Raw genomic sequence first — 24,413 nt, 5'->3', positions numbered from 1 at the left:
GTTAAAATATTTGACGCAATTAACGCACATGCCCAGCTCAAATAGACTAAAATGACAGTACAGTGTAATGTCCGTTTGTTACTTGTTTTTTGGTGTTTGGCGCCCTCTGCTGGCATTTGGGTCCAACTGATTTTATGGGTTAGCACCATGAGTGATCATGGTGTAATTATTGACATCAACAATGGCGAGCTACTAGTTTATTTTTTGATTGAAAATTTTACAAACTTTAATAAAATGAAAACATTAAGAGGGGTTTTTATATAAAATTTCTATAACTTGTACTAACATTTATCTTTTAAGAACTACAAGTCTTTCTATCCTTGGATCGGTTTAAGAGAATGTTCATAATGTTAATGCCATCTTGTTGATTTATTGTTATAAAAATCAAATACAGTACTTATGTACCGTATGTTGAATGTATATATCCTTCTTGTGTCTTATGTTTCCAATCCAACAATAATTTACAGAAAAATATGGCATATTTAATAGATGGTTTGAATTGCGATTAATTACGATTAATTCATTTTAAAGCTGTAATTAACTCGATTAAAAATTGTAATCGTTTGACAGCCCTAGTTAATACGTAAAACATCATAAGACTCCCATGAGACCATCATAATTATGACATAACACTCTCATGGGCATTTATGATGTTTTGAATTATGTCACTAACTCTATTTATGTCCAGCTCGGATCTTTAATTCCATTAAGAAAAAGATTTGCCAAATGACACAAAATCTGTCATAAGCATTCATGGCAGTGTCACGTCATGATTATAATAGTCTTATGACAGGCTTATGGCGCCACTGTCAAATTAAGTGCTGCCAAATAAATAATGAAACAACTGGAACAGTAACGGAAGAAACAATTAGCACAGAACATGAATTCTGATTATTATTTAAATCTGTAGGGCCGCAATGCATGTTGAGCGACAACAGTGTTGACAGCAAGTGGCAGCAGAGGTTGACTGTCTAGCCCAAGGGAGCAGTGATGGCCAAATGAAGCTTCTTGAAGCAATGAAGCCAATTGGTTCAAAGCTTCACGATGGTTCATTTGGTCTTAAAACAGTTTTTTTTAATGCCACCGTCAAATATTGTGTTAGTGGTTCCTATCTTTTGGTGTAAATAATACAGTGAGGACAGCTGCGGCAAATAACCAGTGCAGCTTATCAATGAACAAATGGTGTTTTCGTATCAAATTTGGTGGGTGACGCCTTATAGTCCGAAAACTACGGTACATGGAAGAGTGCGCTGGATTTTGGCGAGCACCTGCGGAGCTCCCTCCGTCACCGTCTGTCTTCTCTCTCGCAGCTGGCGGTGCAGCAGAGCCTCCATACCGTAGCGACGGCGGTAGCGACGGAGCGCTTTCAACTTTTTCAGGTTCTCCCTCTCCTTCGCCGACAGGCCTTCCGGTCCAGTCAGAAGGCTGCTCCCTGTAACACAATGCAAACACGCAGTCGAGTCAGGCGCTCGACACGCCTCGAGAGGGACGGCTCGTTTCGGATTTACCGATGGTTTCGTGCTCTATTTTTCGGTTGTGCAGGTATCGACGCTTCTTCTCCTTGAGCAGATGCTGAAGGCGTTTAAACTGGTCGATGTAGAGTGACTGCAGCCGGATGAGTTTCTCCCGAGTGAAGAGCGCCACTTCCTCTGCTGTGTAAACGCCAGCGTGTCTGCAGGGGTGCACACATTTAGCAGATTTAGAGATTTTAACTCATTCGTTGCCATTGACCGTGCCAGAAATTAGGGGTGGGAAAATACAGTGATCGCTCGCGACTTCGCGGGTCACGATTCAAGAATCTGCATTGGACAAGATGGTGATGCTGGAACTTTTGTTTGGTGCCGTTCCAGTGAGATTTACAAAGATCACTGCCTGAAGAAAACATCAAATTCCTTTAGTCCTTGATGATATGGGAATGCATGTCAGGCAAAGGCACTGGGGAGATGGCTGTGGTTACATTTTCAATAAATGCACAAGTTTACATTGACATTTCATCTCAGTCGTCTCAAAATATGATTTTAATTCACATAATAATGCTATTTAAGATTTTTTTAAGCCGTCACAGGCACTTTAAACTTAAGGCGGCATCGTACAACAATGTAGTCACGTGGTGCGTCATATAATCACCAGTCTCGGACGAGCACTCACTCAGACATTTTATCATGTAGAACAAGCTCAGATAAAAAGCTTGAAAAAATAACAAATTAGTTCAAAAGTGCAACTCTTTAGCATTTTGAAACACTAAAAGAAATTAATAAAAAACATTGTGGTGGCCAGTAAATGTTACTCTTATAGAGCCAGTGCAGGGAAATATATATGGAATCACTCCATTCTGAGGAAAAAAAATATGGAATCATGAGAAACAAAGAAATAACAATCAAAACATATCTCTAGTGTTTAGTAGCACCACCTTTGGCTTTTATGACAGCTTGCAGTCTCTAAGGCATGGAGCTTGTCAAGAATCCGCATTGGACAAGGTGCTTAGAGTCAAAAATTTGCATTGGACAAGGTGACGATGCTGGAACTTTTGTTTGGTGCCGTTCCAGTGAGATTTACAAAGATGACTGCCTGAAGAAAACATTAAATTCCCCTCAGTCTTTGATGATATGAGGCTGCATGTCAGGCAAAGGCACTGGGGAGATGGCTGTGGTTAAATCTTCAATAAATGCACAAGTTTACATTGAAATTTCGTCTCAGTCGTCTCAAAATATGATTTTAATTCACATAATAATGCTATTTAAGATTTTTTTATGCCGTCACAGGCACTTTAAACTTAAGGCGGCATCGTACAACAATGTAGTCACGTGATGCGTAATTCTAGATAGGATGCACTGCAGGGAAAATAAACATTTAATCATAAAGGCTCATGATACAACTCCTAGCAAAAAGTATGGAATCACCAGTCTCGGACGAGGACTCAGTCAGACATTTTATCATATAGAACAAACTCAGATATAAAGCTTGGGGGGAAAAAAAAAACGAATTAGTTCAAAAGTGCAACTCTTTAGCATTTAGAAACACTAAAAGAAATGAATAAAAAAACATTGTGGTGCTCAGTAAATGTTACTTTTATAGAGCCAGTGCAGGGAAATATATATGGAAGCACTCCATTCTGAGGAAAAAAATTATGGAATCATGAGAAACAAACAAAGAAATAACTAAACATATCGCTAGTGTTTAGTAGCACTACCTTTGGCTTTTATGACAGCTTGCAGTCTCTAAGGCATGGAGCTTGTCAAGAGTCAAGAATCCGCATTGGACAAGGTGCTAAGAGTCAAGAATTTGCATTGGACAAGGTGATGATGCTGGAACTTTTGTTTGGTGCCGTTCCAGTGAGATTTACAAAGATGACTGCCTGAAGAAAACATCAAATTCCCTCAGTCTTTGATGATATGAGGCTGCATGTCAGGCAAAGGCACTGGGGAGGTGGTTGTGGTTAAATCTTCAATAAATGCACAAGTTTACATTGAAATTTCGTCTCAAAATATGATTTTAATTCACATAATAATGCTATTTAAGATTTTTTTTATGCCGTCACAGGCACTTTAAACTTAAGGCGGCATCGTACAACAATGTAGTCACGTGATGCGTCATTCTAGATAGGATGCACTGCAGGGAAAATGTTTGTTTCTCATGATTCCATATTATTTTCCTCAGAATGGAGTAATTCCATATATATTTCCCTGCACTGGCTCTATCAAAGTAACATTCACTGACCACCACTAGAGCAGGGCGGTAAACCGAAAATTTACCGTTACCGAAATTCTTCACGATGACCGACGTAATTTTGACCATGTCGGTAAATTCGGTAATTTAATAAAAGAAGAAAATATAGTCTTTTCACCCCGCTTTGACTCTGTGTTGTTCGGCTATGTTCACTCCCCTTTAAGAAAGCAGAAAGTGTGCTTACGTTTGGAGTCACATGGTTTTCAGGAAGCCAATCAAACAGAAGCCCGGTAGGCTAACGCTAGCTGCTAACGCTAGCTGCTAACGCTACAAGTAAACGGGATGAAGTCGGGCTTATGTTAGCTTCGCCAAACTTTCACCCGACATTAAGTAAAGTCTTGACAGTTTCCAGATAGGGATGGAAAAACCGAGGCTTTCTGAAACAATGAACCACTTTTAAGACAATTGCCCTAAATTGAATCACTGTTTGACACACTGCAAGAGCCCCATCTACTGGATAAACAGTGCACGTTTCTTTTTAAAAGTAATGTTGACAAGTTGCCTCAGCATTACATACAGTATCTTCAATAGAATTAAGTGGATGTCGTCTATTTCAACCAGGAGATCGTGTCGTCATTAAGTGTGATTTACACAATTAAAGTTGACCTCTTTAAGCCTGTGTCATTGCTTTTGTCTGTGAAGATGTGTTCAAAGCAGTATTTGTAATACACGACAGTGCTAGTCTTGTAAGTGGCTCGTCCTAGATGACGGGGAGTAACTATGTATTGTTTATTTTTTGTAAAAATTACAGTACAGTAAGCACAGTGCTTGGGAACAGGAATATTATTTATTGAATACTGTAAGGATTTCCAAAATCATAAGATGTAAATAATTGAGCCGAATAAAAGAAAGGTTTGTGAAACATTTTATTTTTTAATTAAGTATCATTTCTGGGGGGCGGGTGGATGTGTCGTATTTGAATCTATTCTAAATATCTAAACGTATGCCACTATCTAGTGTATAACAATGCGGAATGAATTTAATGAAATTCAAGTGATGATATTTTTCAAGTCATACAAGCTGTTATAAATGTTCACACAAGAATTCTTATTGTTTTCCAAGATTTTTTTTAATACTTAATGTTTAGATTGCATGTGCAATTGTTAAATTGAAAGCTGGTAAATAAATTTAACGAGAAACTGTTAATTTGTATTCCATGCATTGATTCAAATTTTCAAATTATATAACAGTTTGCTTGGGCGAATTTATCGTCATTTATCGTTATCGAGGTAAATCTGCTCAATTTATCGTGATACGTACTTAAGGCCATATCGCCCAGCCCTAACCACCACAAAGTTTTTTATTCATTTCTTTTACTGTTTCTGAATGCTAAAGAGTTGAACTTTTGAACTAATGCGTTATTTTTTCAAGCTTTTTATCTGAGTTTGTTCTACATGATAAAATGTCTGAGTGAGTGCTTGTCAGAGACTGGTGATTCTATACTTTTTGCTAGGGGTTGCATATTATGCAGGCCTAGTATGTGGTGTGTTAAAAGAGGTGCGGGAATGGCGGAAACTGTAATTAAATCCTACTTAGCAGTAGGGCTGTCCCAGACGACTAATTTTCTCCCGATTAGTCAGCCGACTATTTTTACGATTAGTCGACTAATCTAATAATTAAACTTTTTTTTTTTTTTTTTTTTTTTTTTAACTAATTTAGCAATGAAATTTTTGTTGACGCTTATCAATTCACAAAAAACATATTGGAACACTCAAATTATTTATTAAAGTACAAATAAACACGTAAATAACAATAATAAATCACAGATAAACAATGAGTTCAAATGCTGATAGAATTAACTAGTGTAGCATCCCGATTGAAAAGATGGTCTCTTAAACTGATGGTTACAACTTTTATTCCATCCTTGATGTAAACACACCGTAACCGCTACGGTGCACACAAATAAAGCAACACAATTAGAAATTAACAAAAACGTTTCACCTTTTTCCTTTGAAACCTTATTTATATATCAATGAATTGCCTATATGAATCGCCTTTACCTTAATTTATTACCTTACCATTGACAATCTCTCCCTTGAGTGCAATCACTATATACTGTATATATTTATGACCTTTTAACCTTATATAATTTTCTATACCATAAAATAAACCATAACATGAAATAAACCTTTCAATTAGCATTAAGAACAATACTAATAGCACTTATAGGCCCATTGTCAATGAAACATTATTATTTAGTAAGGCGACAGCACCCTCTGGTGTACAAAAAATGAAAAAAACAAAAAAACAAAATTACAAACTGGGTGAAGGCGCTTGAGGTGTTTATTCACGGCCGACGTGCAGCCAAGTTTGGCATTGAAGAGACAGGACAGAAGAGTGTACTCTCCTTTGTTTCTTTGAAATAAGTCAATGTTTTGGACACTGGTGCGCTTTTTTGGCTTTGTGCCACTTTCCCCGCTTGCAAACAGAGCATCCGACATTCTAACTTTCCACGCATATATTTTTTTAACCCTTCATTAACCGTCGACGGGATGTTGTGCTCGTCGACGGATTTACGTCATCGATGACGTCGACTATGTCGACTAGTCGGGACAGCTCTACTTAGCAGTTTTTTTTACTTTTTGTGTGTGTGTGTGTGTGTGGGGGGGGGGGGGTCTGGTTCCCACTAACTGTGAAAAAGGAGGGATGATTGTACACCTGAATTATCTTAGCAAGGGAAACAAGTGAGAATGAATGTTAACAAATCATTTGGTGTGGACATAATGGTGTCAGCATGGCGGCAGTGCATTATTATCCAGCTTACTTGAGAGGATCCTCATGGCCGCTGTCGATGCTGTCGGCTTCACTTTCAGGATCCCCTCGCCACGTCTGGTCCAGTACTAGGGGACTTGGCTCCTCCTCGCTCACTGGACTGTCATCATCTAGGTAAAACATTTTAAACATAACTACGCACACATCCCTGGCGATGGGTCGAACACTGCATGGGAAACTTATTCTACCCCAAAAAAAGTAGTGAAATGTGTACTGCTGTATGTAAATTTCATTGACTAAATAAAGGCTAAAATACATTTATCCCCTTTGTTCACACGCAGCATTTTTTTTAGATGCTGAAGGCTTGTCAAGTTGACACTCAGATTGTTGTTGTACTTGTGGATACCAACGTTGAAAACCTTCTCGTCCCTCATTCGTGAATGCGTGGTCTTGAAACTCGATAGCTTGTAGTTGGAGCTTGATTTTTTTGTTTGGTTTTTTTTGTACTAGGGCTCATTATTAATTGTGGACCTTTTGGTGTCCGCGTTGTCACTAGGTTTCAAGTTTGCTGCCATTACAGAAAAACAGTTTATTAATCGTCAAGTCACATTTTAATTTCTATACTATGAGTTAATAATGCATTGTTGATGATGTAGTGGCAAGTTTGCCTGCTTTTGAAATAAGCTTTATGGGGTCAACTCCAGAGGTGGGTAGAGTAGCCCAAAATTTGTCTCAAGTAGCATAATTTCAAAATAATATTCCTCGAGTAAATGTAGTTATCCAAAAAAAATGTACAAGTAAAGAAGTATTCGGTAAAAACAATACTCAAATAGTAACATTTTGAGTAAATGCTATCCCCCCACCCCCCCTTCAAACAGTAAATTTTTTTCTCTCTCAGCACAACATCATTGAATATGAACTGTTATTATACTGTATTATAACCAATTACATGACCATATTAGTCTCCCCACCAAAAATTCACTAAAATCATCGAATACTGATTACAAAAATCTACAGAAATCAAACTTCACCTGTCCAAAGAGCTTGAGTGCCCTCTACTGGAAAAAAAAATAATTCTACAATGAAATGAAAACAATCCGGTTTTCCGTGGTCTATTGGTTCCAAAGAAAAACTGGGATAGAGCTTGAAATCTGCGCTTCTGAATGAATGATGACGGCAGCGCTCTATGTCAAATAGTTGATTTCTTACGGTGCTTTAAAGAAGCCACGTGATCGAACAACAGGCCGTCTTCCGACCGCATGCTTGTTTGTGGTCATGTTACAGGACTGATGCGTCAGATTGGTGCAGTGGTATGAAAATGCATCTGAACTAGGGCTGTCAAACGATTAAAATTTTTAATCGAGTTGATTACAGCTTAAAAATTAATGAATCGTAATTAATCGCAATTCAAACCATCTCTAAAATATGCCATATTTTTCTGTAAATTATTGTTGGAATGGAAAGATAAGACACAAGACGGATATATACATTCAACATACGGTACATAAGTACTGTATTTGTTTAGTGTAATGATAAATCAACATGATGGCAGTAACATTATTAACATTCTCTTAAAACGATCCATGGATAGAAAGACTTGTAGTTCTTAAAATATAAATGTTAGTAAAAAGTTATAGAAATTTCATATTAAAACCCCTCTTAATGTTTTCGTTTTAATAATAATTACAAACTGTACTAACCCATAAAATCTGTTGGACCCAAGCGCCAGCATGGGGCGCCAAACACCAAAAAACAAGTAACAAGCGGACATTACACTGTACTGTCATTTTAATCTGTTTGAGCGGGGCATGTGCGTTAATTGCGTCAAATATTTTAATGTGATTAATTTTAAAAATTAATTACCGCCCGTTAACGCGATAATTTTGACAGCCCTTATCTGAACCTTTTGGAATTTCTCACATTTCTGGATGTAATCACCATCAAATGTGATCTGATCTTTGTCAAAATCACACAGATGGAAAACACAGTGTCTGCTTTAACTAAAACCACCCAAACATTTGTAAGTTTTCATATTCTAATGAGGATAGTATGCAAACAATTAGAGCTGTCCCAACAAGTCGACATAGTCGACGTGATTGATGACGTAAATCCGTCGACGAGCACAACATCCCGTCGACGTTTAATGAAGGGTTAAAAAAAATATATGCGCGGAAAGTTCAGAATGTCGGATGCTCTGTATGCAATCGGGGAAAGCGGCACAAAGCCAAAAAAGCGCACCAGAGTGTCCAAAACATTGACCTATTTCAAAGAAACAAAGGAGGGTACACTCTTCTGTCCTGTCTCTTCAATGCCAAGCTTGGCTGCACATCGGCCGTGAATAAACACCTCAAGCGCCGTCACCGTTTGTAATTTTTTTTTTCTTCATTTTTTGTACACCAGAGGGTGCTGTCGCCTTACTAAATAATAATGTTTCATTGACATTGGGCCTATAAGTGAAGTGCTATTAGTATTGTTCATAATGCTAACTGAAAGGTTTATTTCATGTTATGGTTTATTATATGGTATAGAAAATTATATAAGGTTAAAAGGTTATAAATATATACAGTATATACAGTGATTGCACTCAAGGGAGAGATTGTCAATGATAAGGTAATAAATTAAGGTAAAGGCAATTCATATAGGCAATTCATTGATATATAAATAAGGTTTAAAAGGAAAAAGGTGAAAAGTTTTCGTTAATTTCTAATTGTGTTGTTTTATTTGTGTGCACCGTAGCTCTTACAGTGTGATTACATCAAGGATGGAATAAAAGTTGGAAACCATCAGTTTAAGAGACCATCTTTTCAATCGGGATGCTACACTAGTTAATTCTATCAGCATTTGAACTCATTGTTTATTTGTGATTTATTATTGTTATTTACGTGTTTATTTGTACTTTAATAAATAATTTAAGTGTTCCAGTATGTTTTTTTGTGAATTGATAAGCGTCAACAAAAATTTCATTGCTAAATTACTAAACAAAAAAACAAAAAAAAACAAAAAAACAAACAAAAACAAAAAAATATATAAATATATATATATATATATATATTTTATTTTATTTTTTTAATTATTAGATTAGTCGACTAATCGTAAAAATAGTCGGCTGACTCATCGGGAGAAAATTAGTCGCTTGGGACAGCCCTACAAACAATGACAGAAGGGGGAAAAATAAGTAAGCCCTCTGCCTAAGGAAACTTAACAACCAATTGAAACCAATTTTTACCAAACAATTTAAGTCACGTGTGTGCCCAATCACTGATGAGTGGTTTAAACATGCCCTGCCCACTATAAAACACACACCTGGTCAGAAATTTCTTGATGAGAAGCATTGTCTGATGTGCATCATGGCTCGGTCAAAAGGGCTGTCTGAAGACTTGCGATCAAGGATGGTTGATTTGTATAAAGCTGGCAAAGGATACAAAACCATTTCTAAAAGTCTGGATGATCATCAATTAACAGTCAGAGAGCTTGTCTACAAATAGTTTGGCACTGTTGTTTCTCTCCCAAAGTGTGGCTGTCCACCAAAGACGACGCCAAGAGTTCAGAGCAGAACACTCAGAGAGGTAAAAAAGAACCATAGAGTGTCTGCTAAAGACTTACAGAAATCACTGGCACAGTTTATTATCTCTGTACAAACATCAACTATCAGGAAACTATGGCCAAGAATGGTGTTCATGGGGGACTCCATGGAGGAAGCCACTGCTGTCTAAAAAAAAACATTGTTGCCCGTTTAATGTTCGCAAAAGGGCACTTGGACACTCCACAGAAATTGTGGCAAAATATTTTGTGGACTGATGAAACAAAAGTTGAATTGTTTGGGAGTAACACAAAGTGTCACGTGTGGAGGAAAAATGGAACAGCTCACCAACATCAACACCTCATCCCCACCTTGAGGCATGGTGGAGGTAGCATCATGATTCGGGGCTGTTTTGCTACCTCAGGGCCTGGACAACTTGCAATCATTAATGGAAGATTGAATTCAAACGTTTTGCAGGAAAACCTAAGGCCGTCTGTCAGACAGTTGAAGCTAAAAAGAGGATGGTTGCGACAAGAAGACAATGTACACAGATGTAAATCAACTTCAAAATGGTTAGAGAAGAACAAAATACACGTTCTGGAGTGGCCAAATCCTGACTTGAACCCCACTGAAATCCTTTGGCATGACCTAAAGACAGCGATTCATCCCAGGAATCTGACTGAACTACAGCAATTTTGTACAGAAGAATGGGCCAAGATTTGTCCTGATCGATGTGCCGGACTGATCTGCAGCAACAGAAAGCGTCTGGGTTAAGTTATTGCTGCCTAAGGGGGGGGCTACAAATATTAAATGTGATGGTTCACTTACATATTTTTCCCCCCTACTGTCATTGTTTGCATACTATCCTCATTAAAATAAAAAACGAAAACATATAAATGTTCGGGTGGTTTTAGTTAAAACAGAGTTTTTTCATCTGTGTGATTTTGACAAAGATCAGATCACATTTGAAGGTGATTTTATGCAGAAATGTGAGAAATTCTTTTGTATTTCTTTTCTTCTGTCCCCCCATAATCCCTTCCGGTTTGCTGCTTTGTCATAATAAAAAGGTATTTTGAATGATCACAATGAGAGTATGTCAGACTCTCAATGTGAAACATTAAAACTGTTCAGAATCCGGGCACTTAGACTTCCATTCTCTGTGTCAAACAGCTGAACAGGACAGGTTTAAAAAAAAATAAAATAAAATAAAATAAAATAAATAAAAGAAATGTGAGAAATTCCAAAAAGTTCAGTTACTTTTTCATACCACTGTATAATGGAGTTATTATTGTTGCGACATCTTATTGGTGAAACTGTTCGGGCCACTGTGTTGGCAAAATCATAGTCAAATCTAATATAGAGAATGAAGAGAAAAAAATGTAACAGCTGGGAATCTTTGGGCACCTAACGATACAATTACGATTCAGAGGCTCCGATTCGATTATAAAACGATTATTGATGCACCCCCCCCCCTTTAAAAAAAAATTTTTTTTTATTAAATGTTTTGTACATTAGTTCCAAAATTGGTCAAAAATCCTCTCAGGCTAAACCAAACTACTATCTCAGTATCAAGTTAACATACAACAGTAAACAAATTAGGGCTGCAGCTATCGAATATTTTAGTAATCGAGTAATCGACTGAAAATTATATCGATTAATCGAGTAATCGGATAAAACAAATATATTTTCAGGTGAAGAGCAATTATAGATATACATGAGAAAACAAGACATTTTATCATTTTCAGTCAATCAATGTCTTTATTTTTGATGTATATTGTTGAAAACAGCCAATAATTGCATCTCAGATGTAACTAGAATTTTAAAAAATGACTAATTCACTGCTTTCACTCAAAAAACCTTTAGATCTTATTTTTAAAAACTATATATATATATATATATATTAACACACCTAAAAATGCCTTTACACTTGATAACACACATCACTTAAAAGTTAGGATTTTTTCCCTCGTTTTTCCATTGAATTTCTATTTGTGTCAAGCCATTTTTAAGTTCTAGTTAAGTTTTAAGTTAGTCTAAACTGTAAGTCCTGATAGGATTTTGAGTTTTTCACTGTTCAAAATAAATGTATGATACAGGCTGTATTGGAGCACATTAGGGACTCGTCCTACTTGGTGTTTTATCCAGCAGTGACTACTGAGCTAAAATTGATAGTTAGCATTATTGAGTTTTTATTTGACACCCTCATCACTCCACAACGCTATGTTATGTTAAAGCCTGTATGTAAGACACGTTAGCCACGCATCGAAAGTGGTCTTAATTAATTGAAACCTAGCCCTCCGCAGGGCTAACGTAAGGTGAGCTAGTAGTGACAGTAACGTTAATCTTATATATTAGCGCTTAGCGCTCTACTGCTTTAAGATGGCGGCTGTTTGCTAACGCAGCCCAGACGCGGCCTAGTCTGTCATTTTGCATCTAGTTCAACATACATGTGATCTCTATGAGACTCATTGGACGCTACCTGCAACTAACGTAGCATGTGTGGGCTAGTGTTTAGCAACGTCGGCGTCATTTGTAGCGGTTGTCGGCTGCAGTAAGTTATTTTTTTTGCTTCTTCCTCTACGCACGTGACATCAGCGCGTAGTCCCGGATTAAAAGTAGTCCGAGCAAAACGTGATGCTTAGAGCTGTCAAAATAAACGATTACTCGAGGTGAATAAAATTACTCGGATCAGTTTTTAAACTCGAGTTACTCGAGTTGCTCGAGTATTCGTTTCAGCTCTAAAACAAATATACAAATATAACAGTAAATTAAAAAACTCCAGTCCCCATTCTGTATCAGCAGCTTTAAACAACATTTCATTAATTTAATGTTGTGAATCAACTGTTACAGTTGTTTAAATTACTCCCGTTATTCCATTATTTCGCTTCTGTCTACTTTTGTCAAAGTTTTAAAACTGTTTCATCATTTAAAGATAGATTCAAGACAACACGATTTTGCCGATTTAGAGTATTTTAGATAAAAAGTTGATTAGATTCATACAACAGAGCCTTCTAGCGAAGTCTACTGCTTAAAGATGGCGGCTGTTTACTAACGCCGGCAAGTCCGTCATTTCGCATCTCTGTTCAATAATACATGTTCTAACACCGCCGTCGTCTGTCATTTTGCATCTAGTTCTACATATATATATCTACTGTAGCCGTTTGTTTGTAGCAACTAGCAACCGGGCGTTGCTTGTAGCGGCTGTCGGCCGCAGTCAGGTACGATTGTTTTTTTTTTTTTATCTAGTGGCATGAGTTGAACAAGATATTTAATCTCGGTCCGTTCCTCATTGCGTCCCAAAGACTGCGCTGATTGTGTTTTACTTCCGCTTTACCTAGTATAATTCAATAATCGGAATTTGAAAGTTTGTGAATCGTTCTCGAATCTTCCACAGCCGAATCGCAACTAATCTAAGAATCGGACATTTCGCACGCCTCTAGTAACGACTTTAGTAAGAGTAGCGGTTCTTCACAGATCTACTCAAGTAAAAGTAATAGTAAAAGTATGGGGTGGTAAAACTACTCTTAGAAGTACATTTTTCTCAAAATTCACTCCATAAATGCAACACGCAACTACCCACCTAATGTTGGAGCACAACCAGCTAATGGTACAGCCCAAGGCGTCTTACCGGCTGGCTCAAAATTCCCGAGTATCAGGTTTGAACAAGTAACTATCAAAGTCCGTTCTTAATCAACTGGAGCTGAAGTTTTCAGGGAAATTTTCCCCACAACATCACAAATGACAAGCATTTACCTATAATCCGACTGGCCTCGGCGCGACTTCCATCCAGGCGGCGCATTTCCGCGTGGCTATAGCCGCTCAGCTGAGAAAGGAGCGTCTCTGGCGAAAGCCCGGACGACGCCTTCCTCATTTGTGCACGGAGCGCCATGGCATTCCTGCGGGCGTGCTCAGCGCAAAAGGTCACACTGTAAAAAAAATAAAATAAAATTAATTAGGGCTGTCAAAATTATCGCGTTAACGCGCGATTATTATTTTTTTTTAATTAATCATGTTTAAAATATTTGACGCAATTAACGCACATGCCCCGCTCAAACAGATTAAAATGACAGCACAGTGCAATGTTACTTGTTGTGTTTTTGGGAGTTTTGTCGCCCTCTGCTGGCGCTTGGGTGCGACTGATTTTATGGGCTTAAGCACCCATGAGCATTGTGTAATTATTGACATCAACAATAGTGGGCTACTGGCTTATTTTTTGATTGAAAATGTAACAAATTTTATTAAAACGAAAACATTAAGAGGGGTTTAATATAAAATTTCTATAACTTCTACTAACATTTATCTTCTAAGAACTACAAGTCTTTCTATCCATGGATCGCTTTAACAGATTTAACAGTTGATTTATTGTTATAATAAACAAATACAGTACTTATGTACCGTATGTTGAATGTACATATCCATCTTGTCTCTTCTTTCCACTCCAACAATAATTTACAGAAAAATATGGCATATTTTATAGATGGTTTGAATTGCGATTTATTACAATTAATTTCTAAGCTGTAATTAACTCGATTAAAATTTTTAATTGTTTGACAGCCCTATAAATAATACGACATTGCAAACAAATGTGTAAGGTTGTCGATTCGATTACGATTCAGAGGCTCCGATTCGATTACAAAACGATTATTGATCCACCCCCCCCCCCTTTTTTTTTTTTAAATGTTTTGTACATTAGTTCCAAAATTGTTCAAAAATACTCTAAGGCTAAACCAAACTACTATTTCAGAATCAAATTAACATATAACAGTAATCAAATATACAAAAATAACAGTAAATAAAAAACTCCAGTCCCCATTCTGTATCAGCAGCTTTAAACTACATTCAATTAATTTAATGTTGTGAATCAACCTTTAAAGTTGTTAAAATTGCTCCCGTTATTCCATAATTTCCCTTTTGTCTACTTTCGACATGTGAAAGTTTTAAAACTATCTTAAAGATAGATTCAAGTCAAGTTCCTCATTGTGTCCCTAAGACCGCGCGGCAATCTGAGTGTGTTTTACTTCCGCTTTACTTGGCATATTTCAATAATCAGAATTTGGATGTTTGTGAATCGTTCTCGAATCTAACACGGCCGAATTGCAAATTATCTAAGAATGGGAAATTTTGCACACCTCTAGTGATTACCGTAATTTTCGGACTATAAGCCGCTACTTTTTTCCTTCATTTTGAATTCTGCGGCTTATAGCCCAGTGCGGCTTATTTGAAGATTTATTTGGGTTAATAGGTAACAATTTATTACAAAGCGCCATCATAACATTGTCATAAGACCGTCATTCATACTTATAACATAACAGTATCATGGTATTACTGAATGCTTATGTTGTGAAGTGACATCCGGCAAATTATGTCAAGAACTCCATTTATGTCCAGCTTGGATCTTTTACATCTATTCAAAAGTGAGATAATTTGCCGTATACCACTAAATGACATCTGTTATAAGCATTCATAAATACTCATGACAGTGTCATGTCATAATTATGACAGTCTTATAGCACCACTGTCTAAAAAAGTGTTACCAAATACCATAACTAGCAATTAATGAAACAACTGGAACTGGAACTGAAGAAATTATTAGCACAGGAAATGAATTTTGATTGTTATTTACATCTGTAGCGCTGCAATGCATGCTCGGAGGCATGTTGGACAACAACAGTGTTGACAGCAGGTGGCAGCAGAGGTTAACTGTTTGACAAGTGATGGCCAAATTAAGCTTCTTGAATGCATGAATGCAATGAAGCTTTGCAGCCAATTGGTTCAAAGTAATTGGTATGACGCTGATGTCAAATAAAGTATTACTGGTTAATATCCTTTGCGTGTAAATATCCCATAATACATACTTAATGACATACATACATACTACAGGACAGCTGCGGCTTATAGTGCGAAAATTAGGGTATATCGCTAACCTTTTTTTCCCAATCTCGATGCTTACCTTGACGTTTCGCGATACATATCTACTGTCTAGTGACACTTAGACATGTGCCGGTTACCGGTTTCACGGTTTACCGTGGTGTGAAAACGTCGCGGTTTCAAAACCACTAAAATTTTCCATCATACCTTAGTACGGTATTCGCTATTTTTCATGTGCCAAAATGCAGCCGAAGTGGCTTGGTGCGGCACCGCTCACCCCTTCCCGTTTGTTGCCGCGAGTGTCACTAAACAGCCAGCAAACCCAAAAACAAATCCTCCAAACACAAGACGTACTTTTCTTCAATTTATTGAGCTCTCAAATGGTGGTGAAATATACAAATAAATACATTTAAAACGCTGTACAATTGTATTTTTCCACGTGTGATTAGGTTCAACAGGATAGCAGTAGCTCCATTAAAAAGTTCGCCAAAAACAAAACACACATTTTCCTTTCAAATTCAATATACAAACTAACTAAAACTTACAAAGACGAATGTTAGCCTAGGCTAAACTGGGAGAGCAGCTTCTTTTATGTCTCACAGCCGCTGAGTGAGAGAAAAGCTTGAATGCGGGGGGGGAAAGAAAAAGAATCGCGTCAAAGATCGCTAATTGAGAGAGGAGGTCTCACTCCTCACTTTTTTATTTTATTTTATTTTTTTAGATGAAACCTTTCCTCAATATTTAACTTATACATTTTTAACTAACTTATTAACTTATGAATTCTTTGTTCTTTTTAACACAAAGGCATGGCATCATGTAGACTAGAGTTGACACAGTGGCTGAAAATAGCGAAACTTCACTTGAGCTTCCCCCCTCAAAAAAAGTCATACAGTATATATTTTTAATTTTATTTAGAAGTGTTTTTACTAGGGCTGTCAAAATTATCGCGTTAACGGGCGTTAATTAATTTTTTAAATTAATCACGTTAAAATATTTGACGCAATTAACGCACTAGGCCCGCTCAGACAGATTTAAATGTCAGTACATTGAAAGGCCAACTTGTTAATTGTGTTTTATGGAGTTTTTCCGCCCTCTGCTGGCGCTTCAGTGCAGCTGATTATTTGGGTTTCGGCGCGCTTTTCTGACGTGATTATATGTCGACGCGAACTCACACTAATAGACAGTGCTATTCAGACCAGCTTACGTCCGCATCCAGTATTCAGTGGCAGTTCTCATAGCCCCATCACGCTGTTTGTGTCTAATACATGCATCGCTTGTGAGTTATATTCCTCCTTTGTTTATATTCATGAGCATTAGATAGTTATTGATGATGTGTATTTGAATTTGTTCACATATATGGTGAAATGCAGTTACATTGTTAGATGCTTGTGAGCTAATTGGCTAGTGCTACTGCTCAAATGGACACGTGTGTGTACATTTTATGTTATTTTGTGATTTATGCAAGTTATTGACACATTGCCTTGTTATTTTCAGTTTTACAAAAATACAAGAAACGTGCTCCTGTCAAAAAGAGATGACTTTAGTAAAGCCCATGCAACTTTGCCACACCGTCTGATTTCTTTTTGGAACTTATGTTCGCTATCTGTCAATTTGTGTACTCACACACATTGAGGACAGAATAGGGCTACTAGTTTATTTTTTGATTGAAAATTTTACAAATTTTATTAAAACGAAGACATTAAGAGGCGTTTTAATATAACATTTCTATAAATTGTACTAATATTCATCTTTTAAGAACTACAAATCTTTCTATCCATGGATCACTTTAACAGAATGTTAATAATGTTAATGCCATCTTGTTGATTTATTGTTATAATAAACAAATACAGTCCTTATGTACCGTATGTTGAATGTATATATCCATCTTGTCTTATCTTTCCATTACAACAATAATTTACAGAAAAATGTCATATTTTATAGATGGTTTGAATTGCGATTAATTGCGATTAATTACGATTAATTAATTTTTAAGCTGTAATTAACTCGATTAAAAATTTTAATCGTTTGACAGCCCTAGTTTTTACTTTTTATAGCAATTATTTTGTTCGTACTCTAATATTGATCAACTTGAGCTGTGGCTGTGGGTATAGTCTAGGTTCTATTTATCTTAATTTGATATAATATTTGTTATTTTTTGTTAATTTATTTATTTTCACATTATATTCATGTTCCAATTTGCAAATATGTTTTGAAAAAATCCTGTTCAATGGATTTTTTTTTTTTTTTTTTTAAAACCCATACATCTCAAAATTTTGGAGCTATAATTGCAATACCGTGATACCGTGAAACCGCGGTATTTCGTGAAAATCTCATACCGGCACATGCCTAGTGACACTCAGTTTTTCCTTGAACTCTTACCCGTCCTTCCTGTCGACCTTCGGAGCAGCGTTCGGGCAGCGTTTGTTGTTCTTAGCGGACACGTAATTGCACTGCTTGTACGGGGCCGTCTTGTCCTCCAGAATGTGCTTGATGCAGAAGTCGAAGCCGTCAAGGTGGGGCTGCGAACAAGGCCGCTGCGTGAAGGCGCACTTCTGCGCCTCCCGAGGACGCACCGGCTGCTGCTGGACCGTTGGCCGATTGCGGCTACTCGGCAGGACGTGGATCCGGATCCTGTTCATGCTTTCTCTGCGAAGGTGAGAAAAGTGACATGTATCTTGGGCTGGGTAGATGAAATGTGAAAACACCTTGGGAGACTAAAACATAACGGGAGGGATGTCAGTTGTCTGACGAGAACGAGATGAAAATTCGCCATCGTTTCTCTCATAAGTTCACAATGTGTGACATCTTCTTATCGTGTGTGTAGTAACTAGAGATGATCGATCGGGATCATGTCATTTTCAAAGTATCGGAATCGGCCAAAAAATATCGGACATGCCTTTTTTTTAATATATATATATATTTTTTTTAATCAAATCGTTTTCTAATGGTATTTAATGGTACAGACATAATGTGTTACACTCTTCCAGAGTCTTTAGTTTATGCTTAAGGTAGGGTTATCAAATCTATCGCATTAATGGCGAGAATTAATATTTTTTACATTTATCACTTTACAATATTTAACGCAATTAACGCAAGCGCTGCATGACCCACTCACGCATTGTCGCGTTCAATCTATAATGGCGCAGTTTTACCCATACAGTATACAGTAGGGAGAACAAGTATTTGATACACTGCCAATGGGTTTTCCCATTAGCAGTGTATCAAATACTTGTTCTCCCCACTGTATATAGCTAAAAGGCAGTGTAAAACGAGTAGAGTGAATTTTGGCAGCCTTTGGAGCCTTTTTTTTTTTTAATGGCTAAAGCCTTACAATCCCTCTCCCAACAATTAGAATTATCGTGGGAAGCAATGTGGGGAAAAAGGTAATAGTTGATCTTTTTCTGAACACCCTAAGTTATTTCCCAACGCAGAGAAGATATATCAATTGGTACCACGACGCAGTCATGGTTGCACTTCCCATCATGCATTTGGGCAGAAGTTAAATGGCTACAGTATCATTTACTAAATGCTCAACAAATACACTAGATGGCAATATTTAGTCACAATATACAAAGTCACATTTATCCTTTAAGAATTACAAGTCTTTCTATCCGTGGATCCCTCTCACAAAAAGAATGTCAATAATGTAAATGCCATCTTGAGGATTTATTGTCATAATAAACAAATACTGTAATTCTGTACTGTAAGTTTAATTCATTTTTTTCTTAATGCATTGCCAAAATGTATATGATCGGGAAAAATTATCGGGAATGACTGGAATTGAATCAAGAGCAAAAAAAGCAATCGGATCGGGAAATATCGGGATCGGCAGATACTCAAACTAAAACGATCGGGATCGGATCGGGAGCAAAAAAACATGATCGGAACAACTCTAGTAGTAACTATACAGTTCTAAAATTCTTATTTTCCAACCAAGAGTTTCCAATACTGTTTAATTACAAACAAAAATCTTAAACCTATGCATTTTGATGCATTCTCTTCTTATATTAGTAGATGAGTTGTTATGTCTAAATCAATTATGTCCACGCAACAAACCAAAATAAAGTTGTTGTTTTTGCTACGACAACAAAAGCACATGAGCAGGACGCACTAGTAATTACCAACTAGCAAGTGGTAACAATCATCTTTCCCTGAGCACGTGAAGGCAGCGTGAGACATGAAACACGTTACTGTTAATAAGCACATACACGTCTGTAATCAAGCGCAAATACTTTAATACTTGAAATATTTATTATTATTCATTTATACTTTCCCTTTAATTTAGCCATTAATACAGTTAGCGGCTGCACGGACAGGTGGCTTTTATAAGAACTCAGCGTCTAATTTAGGTCCGCAAGGTGGACTCCTTCATTCCATAAATTTAAAAAAAAAAGTTTAACGTAATGTATTTCGTTTTGTTAACATTTTGGTTTATCGGGCAGAGGACGAACTGCTTGGTATCCAAGCACGCAAATTTCAAAACCCGCCTCTCGTGCTTGCGTCATTCTCTTTCAGAGGCGCCATCTTTGTTTGTTGCTAACATGAAGCTAACCCTTTTTAGCTTCAGTCAAAGGCCAACACTTGGCGCCTTGCTGTTGTCGTTAGTCACACAAAAGCTTAATGGCGGGAACCGAAATGCGTCCATAACGTTAAAAACGCTTGACGTGTTTATGTTAAGCAAGTAAATAGGCAACGTACCCCCTTTTTTTGAAGTGGTCCGCCGTTACCAAGCTCGGAAACACAATGCGTTTGCTCAGTCTGTTGCCTGCAAGGAAAACCGCCACCCAGTCATTAGAGCCCGCCCTCCAAACCCTTCGCTAGCTCTGATTGGCCCAAGTGTCTCCTCCTTGAATGATTTCACTTGCGAAAAGGGTTGCCAATCAAATGTCAGGACGCATGATTGCGTCTGTCGACTACAAATACTGCAGCTGTATTAAAGCAGAAGGCCGCGGGCCAAAAGCACTAGTTTTGATTCAGCCTACATTCTGTTGCACTTCTAATTTTTAACACTAGATAGAGCTAGTTATTTTACACGTTGTAATCAATGTACAAAATTGCGTGGGTATATTAGAATTATATATATTTTATTATTTTTTTCGCAATATCCTTATAGCTATGGATTATTTTATGCCTAATTTATTTACTGCCATTGACAGTTACATACATAAAATCCCTTTCAACTGGGAAGGATGGCATTGACACATTTTACTGCCATTGACGGTAGTAGACGTCCAATCCAATTTGACTTATTTTGTTATGTATTTTATTTAGAATTTTTACATACAAGTATATTAATATAATCCTGATGTTGTTATACATATATATTTTTAAAAAGATCAAATAAATAAAATTATGTTTCACTGACATTAACGGTGATAGACGTCCAATCCAATTTTTTTTTTTTTCTGGGAGAAAGCAGCGAACAGGAAAAGGTTATTAGTGGACAGAAAAAATAATGAGAGAGGGACAGAAGAGGCACAAACAACAACAACAAATACATTGAACGCCGACACTAACTATGAATATGTTGGTGCTATTGTTAGCTAGTTGTAGTTCTGGTTTACACCATGTGGGGGAGCCTGATGACCATGGAGAAAGAGAGAGGGGTTTAAGATTCTATAATTCTCTCTCTCTCTCTCTCTCTCTCTCTCTCTCTCTCTCTCTCTCTCTCTCTCTCTATATATATATATATATATACTTTTTTTTTTTTTGAATGGCGTTTCATCGGCGCGCTGCACAGTCCGAAACATTTGACCAATCGGCACCGTTCAAATATTGGACCGACTGGAATTTTTGCGTGACACAGGGTTTTGAACCACCCCAAAAAATGTTCCGTTCGCCTGTAAACGCCAATTTTTGGAAAAACAAACAAACAAACAAACAAAAACGAAAAAAAAAAAACAACAATTAAATGTATCTAATCATAAAATTTCTGACCAAATCATATAATTTGGATATCAAAAATTCCGGGAGGGTGAGGAGCATAAAAGTTGTATACAGAATTTGGGTTTAAAAAAACTTAGTTCCCCAGAAATTTGCCAAGAACTGCCCCATTCATTTCTAATGGGACGCCAATGACAGCTATGCAAGTCCAAATTTCCAATGACATTTACTTTGCATTGACGACCAAGTACACAGACGCTATTGACGGCCATGTATGTCGATTCTATTGATGTCAATGTCATTGGATTTCTTTGACGCATATGTAAGTCGATACCATTGATGGCCATAGACGTCCAAATTTCCCATTTTTGGTGGCAAAAAAAACAATGTCCCCAAATCAACAGGAAATGAGATAGCAATAGGACGTGTCCCCCAAATGTCCCCGATTCCGTTGATGCATATGTAAGTCGATGCCATTGACCGCCATGGATGTCCAAATTTCCATTTCATTTTCAATGGCATAAAAACCAAATGTCCCCAAATCAACAGGAAATGACCAGATATCAATAGGACATGTCCCCCAAATGTCCCCAATTCCATTGACGCAATATGTAAGTCAATGCCATTGACGGCCATGGATGTCCAAATTTCTCACTCATTTTCAGTGGCAAAAAAACAATGTCCCCAAATCAACAGGAACTGAGATAGCAATAGGACGTGTCCCCCAAATCTCCCCGACTCTATTGACGCATATGTAAGCTGATGCCATTGACGGCCATGGATGCCCACATTTCACAATAATTTTCAATTGGCAAAAAAAAAAAAAAGTCCCACAATCAACAGGAAATAACTAAAAATCAATAGGATATGTCCTCCAAATGTCCCCGATCCCATTGACAGCCATGGACGTCCAAATTTCCCATTCATTTTCAATGGCATAAAAACCTATGTCCCCAAATCAACAGGAAGTGACCTGATATGACCAGGACATGTCCCTGAAATGTCTCCAAACCAATCTGGGCGGGGCCAAGATCTGTATCTCCACACAGCAAAGCCCCCATGGTAGTCTTTCCAGATATTGCAGTTTCTAGTTTATTAATATATTTCACATAAACATATGTTAGAAAAATATACCAGATTTTAATTACATTTTAAAAAATATGTATAAAACATGTTTTTGAATAGTTATTTTGAGATTTAGGGGACATCTATGGGTACTATTGAAATTTGCATCCCCAGTCAAGCCGCACGGAAACAGCGACAGCCAAAACAAGTGCCGCTCGGCCGATGCTGCCTCGCGTACGCCAACCGGGAAGGCGGAACTTCACGCGTTCTCTTCTTATTTTTTGTACTGACTCCATGTTTCAAAAGTTTAAAGAAAACTCACCGAAAATAGGTTGACAATTTATTCGTCGACAATGGTCAAAAACAAGGCAAAAACAGACGACGGAGGGAACAATGCTGAATCCAAAGCAAGGCTACATAGCAAATGTTTCCGAGCAGCAAATCTGTCTTATCTCAGTGTCCAGTGTTTTTTTAAGTCCGTGGTGTAGTGGGCCAGCCGAAGGTGTGTCCGGGCGATGCTTTGGGATCATCCCTCTCTGGCCGGTTTCGGGCTGTTTAGGTTCGTGCATGGATGGATGTGGTTGCCACAGCGACCGACGCTGGTCTTGACGTCACAAGCACCTGCTATCAACTTTGTTTATCCGGGCTGGCTCTACTTGTTTTAGGACAAAGCGCGCTAGTCTTTGTCCTTGTTCGTTTGTCGGGAGGACTGATTGCCAGAGTTGGTGCGTCAATCTTGCTCGTGGCGCCCACGTTGGGCTTCTGTGATAAGATGGCGTTGTGTATCAGTTTCTTTAAACTATGGTGTGCTATTTATTTTACATTAGGTGTGTTAGAGTAGTGCAGTCCTACAGTGAATATGAGAAATGATACTATTCCCTGATTGATTATATTACGTGTGTTCGAGTAATGCAGTTAGACCGTGCCTACGAGAAACGGTACCATTTTTCCTGTTCCCCCTCATGAGCGCCGATAAGGTGATTCACTTTACTGTGTTCAAGGCTACTGAGTGAAGTCTGCCTAAACTATAGTTAAATGAATGTGTTATACTAATGCAAACAATGATATGGTGTGTGCGAGAACGGTACCTTTTCCCTTCAGTACTTAAAGGGTTAGTTCAGACATGCGTGGAAAAATCAGATTACGTCGCCAGAGTAGGAACGGATTCGTTCCTAACCCGGTGACTACCGGTATAAACACACAAAGCCTTCTCAAGTATTTGACTTTAATGTGGAAAAAAAAAATCGATGTAAAAAAAAAAATAATTTTGACATACAACAGGTAAACTGGAGGAAGAAATCCCACTAACATGCCATCACTACCAGTCCTGTGTACATAATAAAACTCTTAAAATGAAGGAAAAGCTCAGGTAAATTCAGTGATTTTGCATTCCTGTGTTGCACGGCAGTTGAAAGGTAACTTCTTTTTTCCTTTATATATTTCTTTAAAACCCTTTCACACTTCAATTGATTTGCACTTGCACGTTAGCGTCGCTAAACCAACTTTCGGTACACTTACACTCTTTAATGTAACTAAAATAACTTTAAAAAGTATCTAGCAACCCATCAAGGGAACATAAAAACTAGAATATGTTACAAAAAATTCATTTCTTTGCAACATTAAAAAGATGCGCTAAATC

General features: G+C 37.5%; 1 protein-coding gene across 1 annotated transcript in view; it reads right to left on the bottom strand.

Annotated features, from left to right (window-relative positions):
• The window catches only part of kansl2 (KAT8 regulatory NSL complex subunit 2), a 30,079-nt gene extending 9,445 nt beyond the window's left edge, over positions 1–20,634 (bottom strand). Inside the window, exons 1-6 of the mRNA XM_057829888.1 lie at positions 20,525–20,634; positions 18,206–18,472; positions 13,712–13,884; positions 6,491–6,608; positions 1,509–1,672; positions 1,269–1,432 (exon numbers count right to left, since the gene is read on the bottom strand). Of these exons, the coding sequence (XP_057685871.1) occupies positions 1,269–1,432; positions 1,509–1,672; positions 6,491–6,608; positions 13,712–13,884; positions 18,206–18,465 (879 nt within the window). The 5' untranslated portion in view covers positions 18,466–18,472; positions 20,525–20,634. The remainder of the gene's footprint in view (positions 1–1,268; positions 1,433–1,508; positions 1,673–6,490; positions 6,609–13,711; positions 13,885–18,205; positions 18,473–20,524) is intronic.
• Positions 20,635–24,413: the final 3,779 nt, after the last annotated feature.

This window comes from Corythoichthys intestinalis, chromosome 2 (genome assembly GCF_030265065.1).
Source record: "Corythoichthys intestinalis isolate RoL2023-P3 chromosome 2, ASM3026506v1, whole genome shotgun sequence".
Taxonomy (NCBI): Eukaryota; Metazoa; Chordata; class Actinopteri; order Syngnathiformes; family Syngnathidae; genus Corythoichthys; species Corythoichthys intestinalis.
The sequence above is the reverse complement of the archived record's forward strand: the minus strand, read 5'-3'. Positions and strand labels throughout refer to the sequence as shown.